This window comes from Lathyrus oleraceus, chromosome 7 (genome assembly GCF_024323335.1).
Source record: "Lathyrus oleraceus cultivar Zhongwan6 chromosome 7, CAAS_Psat_ZW6_1.0, whole genome shotgun sequence".
NCBI lineage: Eukaryota > Viridiplantae > Streptophyta > Magnoliopsida > Fabales > Fabaceae > Lathyrus > Lathyrus oleraceus.
Genome location: NC_066585.1, coordinates 85,499,021 through 85,505,794, shown reverse-complemented (window position 1 = coordinate 85,505,794; position 6,774 = coordinate 85,499,021). Strand labels below are relative to the sequence as shown.

Genomic DNA, 6,774 nt, shown 5'->3' with positions numbered 1-6,774 from the left:
AATACGAATTGAATAAACTACAAAGTCTTCTTCACACAAAACAACATCAACACAAGGAGTAACAAAGAATATTCTTCCCTAACAACTTGTCAGTTATGATATGTATCATGCGCCATGAGTCTTAAGCAATAGGGAATGATGAGACAAAGTTTCTCCTATCCTTGTCTAGAGTGACTTTGCGTACGGGGCATAGTCCTTAGCTATTCAAAGCATTTGCCTTTATTCATAGACTTTGGTGTGATTCTCATCAATCAACTATCAAGTCTCTCTCACTTCATCATTACAACAAACAACAACAAAGATTCTCCTCCAGCAACTTGAAAGTTAGGATGATAATTACATGTCACGAGCCTTAAGTAGTAAAGAAGGGATGAGACTGGAGCTTTCCTACACTCATTCTGGATATCTTTAGGTGCGGGAAGTTTGGCACGTTACTTATCATATCCACCTTTACTCATAGTCTTTAGTGTGATTCTTATTAAGTAACTATCAAGTATATTCCACTCTTTCAATCAATCTATCATTTTCTTTTGCCTCAATCATCTTGCTATCAACCGCAGTAGGCTGAACTACGAAAGCTTAGATTTTCTTATTTCACTATAAGGATACGTAGGTAGGAGAATTCAGATTCTTCGCGAGCTACCCTATTTGTTAACACTTAATTCTTCATTCATTCAATCAATACCATCTTTTTGAGATCAAATATACTTCTCCTTAGACTCCATGTACATCCTTTTAGGACGATATAACGACAATCCACCTCATGAATCAAGAGTTGTTTGGGTCATACCCTCAAACATTTAATTCAGTCTTTTTGGGTTTAGACACCACCTTGCTCTTTGATTCAAAGTCTATCTCTTCTTAGATCCAAGATACTTCTTCTTTGATCTCGAACTGTTTGCTCCCCAACCAATGATATACTGTTCCTTGTGTTCAACAATACTTTCTCTTGGGCCCCGTCTATACTCTTTTAGGATGATATAGCGGCAACCCGTCTTGTGAGTTAAGAGTTGTTTGGCTTTCACCCAGACACTTAATTCAGTCTTTATTTTTTGCTTTACCCTAAAGATGTAGCCCTGCTAGCCCATGTACTGGTAAATACTTGTTTACTCTTTGATTCCAAGTTCCATCCATTTGTAGGCTCCCTTGATACCATTCAGTTGGTACAATTTATACTTTTCTTCACTTATCTCTCTCTTTGTTTTCGTGGTTCCACGAATTACGATTGCTCTGATTTTCTCATTGCACAATGAAAATACGTAGGCCTGAGGATGCGAATGCTTGACGAGCATACTCCTAATTATTCCTTCTTCCGCGTTAGGGCACCATCCATATCTTTCATGATCCATTATCTACCTTCAATCATAAATCGTTCACCCAGTGACACGCTATTTCTTTGACACTGAAACACAACTTTCTTTGGAATTCCATATACACCCTTTTAGGACGATATAACGGCATACCACATTTGTCCATAGAGTTGTTTGGCTTATACCCATACATTTAATTCCTTCTTTTTTTGGCTAAATATTAGATAGTGGAAGCCCTGCTAGTCCACGTATCATTTAACATTGTTTCCCTCTATGGTACAAATCCCATTTCTCCTATGGATTCCAATATACCTTTACCTTCGGGTTCAAATTACACCTCTTTAGTCACTTGTTACCAAATATCAATTCTATGACTTAGGTCAATTCATTCCGCTCATCTCCATGATGCATTTGTATTCTATCTTCATTCACTCCATGTGATATACCAGTTATCTTTGAGCCAAATACACTACCTCTTTGTGCTCCATCTTGCGCCACCTTGTGAACTAAGAGATGTTTGGACCATTCCCAAACACTTATTTCTTCGTATTTTCGGCATTACCCTATAGCGGTAGCCCTGCTAGCCCACGTACTGGTAAAAGCCACTTTACTTTTAGATTCATGTTTTTACCCCTTTTTGGAGTTTAAAACACTATTCTTTGGTTCAGATCATACTGTTATCACAATTCTTTTCATCTCCTACCACTAGTTCTCTGAACTATGGAGCTCTGAATTCCTCATTTCACTATGAGGATACGTAGGCACAAGGGCCCCAATCCTCATCGAGCACTTTATCTATTTCTTTCCTTTTGTCATTCTTTTGCGAGTAATCTTTAGAGACAACACCTATTCGAGCGAGAACAATCAAAATGGTTCCCATGGAGTACCATGGATGTTAGGGGTGATAATATATTCCCCTTGCATAACCGACTTCCTTACCCAACATATCTCTTTCCCCCAGGTTTTATCGATGTTTTCCCTTTCCTTCAGGAATAAATAAAGTTCGATGGAGACTCTGTTGTATGTTCGAGCGTGCAATATGTTCGGGTATATTTCCGCTAGCTTTAGATACTATCAAAAGCTTTTTGGCAGTCTTTCGTCCAAACACAACCTGATATTTTCGAAGAAGCTTGAATATAGGGCCACAAGTAGCAGTCGTATGAGAAATGAATCTGGAGATGTAGTTCAAGCGTCTGAGAAATCCTCTCACTTGCTTTTCAGTTTTATACGCGGCCATTTCTTGGATGGCTTTCACTTTGTCAGGATCAACTTCAATTCCTCTTTGGATAACAATGAAACCTAAGAGCTTTCTTAATCGAACACCAAAAGTGCACTTGTTGGGATTCAGGTGGAATTTATATTTTCTCAAGCGCTGAAATAACTTCAACAAATATTCCACATGTTCTTCTTCAGTTCAAGACTTAGCAATCATGTCATCAACATATACTTCAAATTCTTTGTGCATAATGTCCTGGAAGAGATTTGTCATGGCTCTTTGATATGTTGCACCATCATTCCTTAAACCAAAAGGCATTAATCTTTAGCAGAATATCCCCCATGGTGTGATGAATGTTGTTTTCTCCCTATCTTCGGGTGCGATTCTAATATGTTTGTATCCGGAGAATCCATCCATGAAACAGAAAACCTTGAATTTAGTAGTGTTATCAACCAACATGTCAATATATGGTAATGGGAAATCATCCTTTGGACTGACCTTGTTTAGATCTCAGTAGTCGACACATATTCAAAATTTTCCGTCTTTCTTGGGAATAAGCATTATGTTGGCCATCCATTAAGGGTATTCAGACGTGATAAGGAAGCCTGCATCAATATGTTTTTGGACTTCCTCTTTGATCTTTATGGCCATATTTGGAGAGTTCTTCTCAGTTTCTGATTGACCGGAAGACATTTTGGCTTCAAAGGAAAACGATGCTCTATAATATTGGTATCAAACCCTGGCATGTCTTGGTAGGACCAAGTAAACATATCCACATACTATCTGAGAAGTTTTATTATTCTCTCTTTGACAACTGAAACAAGCAAAGCTCCAATCTTCACCTCTTTTCTATCTTCTTCTGAACTCAAGTTGATTACCTCCACTGGTTCCTTGTATTGCTGAATGGTTTCTTACTCCTTCTCGAGTAACCGAGATATCTCATTAGGAATCTCTTTAACACTTTCCTCTTAAGCTTCAAATACCGAGAATTCAAAGTTAGGAGAGGGCATAGGGTCATGGTTTTTAATGGATGTTTCATGAATTAATCTGCATATATGATTATGCTTGAATTTAGAAATAGATAAAGGTGGAAGTGTATGCAAATGTTGCAAGTGATTATTATATTTTTTTTGTTTTAGAATTACCATTTTCCGGAAAAATTAAAAAGTAAAAACAAACATGGAAAGAAAAGGTGGCACTTTTATTAATGATTGTCAAATCTTGAAACAAAAGCCCGACACCAACTCTTTTTCCTTTGGCAGAGCAAAAGGAAACATTTTTTTAAAAGAAAGCCCTACAAAATACTTTTTCCCCTTGGGCAGAGCGAAAGGATATGACAACAAAACATTACTTAAAAATGTGAATAGCGGACGGGACATCAACAACAATCCGGTTTTGACAAACCACTCCATGTACAACGAGGTCTGGTGAATCCTTTTCAGGATTGTCTTTTATAATAGCGCTGACTTTAGGAAGAGTGAGATGAATGAAACATCCGTAGTGGAAAACTTCTTGAATAGGACGTATGACCGCGTCCTTTTTGATAACCTTTGCAGACGAGGAAGAAAAACCAAGATCTTCTTGGGACTTGTTCTCTGGAAAAATCACGACCTCTCCCCAATCATCAGTTGCACCATTCTTGACCACCTTCTGCGTATCTTTGAGAGAACAAATGTATGGTCCATTTCTCTTAATATCTTGATCAGCAATAGACAATGCTTGGAAATGGGTTCCAATAGCATCTTCAAGTTCAACATAAGAGAATGATGAAAGGTGGCTCACAGTCAAGCATGTTCTTCACATACCATCACCAATTTTCCATTCTTTACAAATTGGAGCTTCTGATGAAGAGTAGAGGTGACTTCCCCTGCCTCATAGATCCACGAGAGACCTAATAAAAAATTGTGTGTTGCTTCAATGTCCATAACATGGAATGTGATTTTAAAAGCGTGAGGACCAATAGTGATAGACAAGTCTAACTCTCCAACAACAGTTTTGCGGGAACCATCAAAAGCCTTCACAATAATCCCATTACCCTTCATTGGAGCGCCTTGAAAAGATAATCTGGAAAGTGTTGATTTCGGCATCATATTCAGTGACGATCCAGTATCTACCAACACATTGGAAAAAGTGTCACTCACACAGTTCATTGAAATATGTAGCGCCATATTATGGTTTCTACCCTCTTTAAGGAGCTCTTCATTATAAAAACTTAGATTTTTGCAGGCAGTTATGTTAGCTACAATACCGTCAAATTGACCCACAGTCACGTCATGATCTACATACGCTTGTTCTAAAACCTTTTGCAAAGCTTCTCGATGAGCCTTAGAGCTCATTAACAAGGACAACACGGATATCTTTGATTGTGTGTGTAAAAGTTGCTCCACCGTGTTATACTCTCTTTTCTTTATCAATTTTAGAACTTCATCATTATCCACCTTCTGATTTGTACCACTAGACTGACCAACCTACTCAACTGGAATGCCAACCCGAGTTTTCCCTATAGCGAAATCTCCAGTTCTTCTGGGAGGTGTAGAGGAAAACACACACCCACTTCTTGTGACTCTGCTCACATCAGCAATATTAACAACAGAAGGCAAAGGAACCTCCACTCCGTCTTCAATCATTATCCACCTTCTGATTTATACCATTAAATTGACCAACATGCCCAACTGGAATCTCAACCTGAGTTTTCCTAAAGCAACATCTTCAGTTCTTCTAGGAGGTGTAGAGGCAAACATCACCCACTTCTTGTGACTCTTCTGACATCAACAATATTAACAGCGGGAGGCAAAGGAACATCAACTCTATCTTCAATCATGGTGGCGTCATACTTGTATGGTATAGCCTTGTCAGATTTATAAGGAACTGGACCGGGAAAACTGATAATCAAAGGAGAAACAGAAGTCTTTTGGCTGTTGTAAATGATCTCCACATGCTTCGGAATATTGAACTAAGGTATTGTAACATTAACTTCATCATCATCATGGTTCATATCATAGGTAACCGGTATAGTCCTTTAATCCAACAACTTCTGAATATCTTGGCGTACAAGAGGACATGCACGCGAATTTACGGAGCAAATTCTACAAGTAGTGTAATTATGTTCATGATCAACCAACGCAAGCCTTGTCAAACTAGCAGGCATTCTGACTAAGGATTCTCTGATAAATCTAACCTCGAAGACTGCAAATTTTCCTGGACAACCATGCATCATGTTTACTGAAGCTCCCCCATGCCGAGGTAATGAATTAGCCTGCACATTCGGATTAACATATTTGAAGGACAAAATGATACCTTTAATCAGCCTTTGAACATCAGATTTTAAGCCATATAAATTCTCTATATTGTGACCAGGCGCTCACTGATGGTACACACAAAACTGATCATCTTCGTACCAATAGGGGATTTCTTTTAGGACAGCGGGTGGAGATCAAGTCTGGATGTGATTTTTGGCTAATAAAGTTGGGAACAACTCTTCATATGACATTGAAATATGATCAAAATGAGGTGTTCTTTGAATACGATTGTTGTTGTTGAACTATGGGCGAGCCTTTTGTTAAGGTTGTTGATGTTGTTGAGTAGATTATTGAGTAGGTTACTGACAAAATTGTGGTTGATAAGTTGGAGCTACCATTAGTGGATTGATGATTAGAGAAACGAATGTGACATGTTATGGTTGATAATTCTTCTTTGTCTTCCATGCAAAACGGAACTAACTTCCTGTTCCTTTTTCTTAATGAACCCACTTCCAAACTTCTTAACATTACTGGAAGAGCTCACTTCTTTAGTTAAACGTCCTTCACGGACTGCCTCTTCAAGCCACATCCACATGATCACCATTTCAGTGAAGTCATTTGGTGCTCTTGGGATCATATGGTCATAGTAAAACGAACTTAAAGTCTTTATGAAAATCTTTGTCATCTCTTTTTCCTCAAGCGGAGGACAGATCTGGAGGCTATCTCATGCCATCTTTGAGCATACTCCTTAAATCTCTCCTTGTCCTTCTAATACATGGCTCGAAGTTGGTCCCTGTCTGGTTCCATGTCTACATTATATTTATATTGTCTGATTAAATTCTTCAAGTACGGATTTATGCACTGTCCAAACTCATGTACCACTTGAGGGCAACACCAGTTAAACTATCCTTAAAGTAATGGATTAACAGTTGATCATTATTTTTCTGGGTCGACATCTTGCAAGCATACATTACCAGATGACTTTGAGGGTAAGAGTTTTCTTTGTACT

At 38.4% G+C, this 6,774-nt stretch overlaps 1 protein-coding gene across 1 annotated transcript; it reads right to left on the bottom strand.

Moving 5' to 3' along the window:
* Window positions 1-4,310: 4,310 nt before the first annotated feature.
* LOC127102154 (uncharacterized) lies at window positions 4,311-6,450 on the bottom strand. The gene is made up of 5 exons (XM_051039559.1): window positions 6,247-6,450; window positions 5,579-5,782; window positions 5,271-5,479; window positions 5,100-5,160; window positions 4,311-4,994 (listed from the first exon to the last, which is right to left on the bottom strand). The coding sequence occupies exons 1-5, from the start codon at window positions 6,448-6,450 to the stop codon at window positions 4,311-4,313; spliced, it is 1,362 nt and encodes a 453-aa protein (XP_050895516.1).
* Window positions 6,451-6,774: the final 324 nt, after the last annotated feature.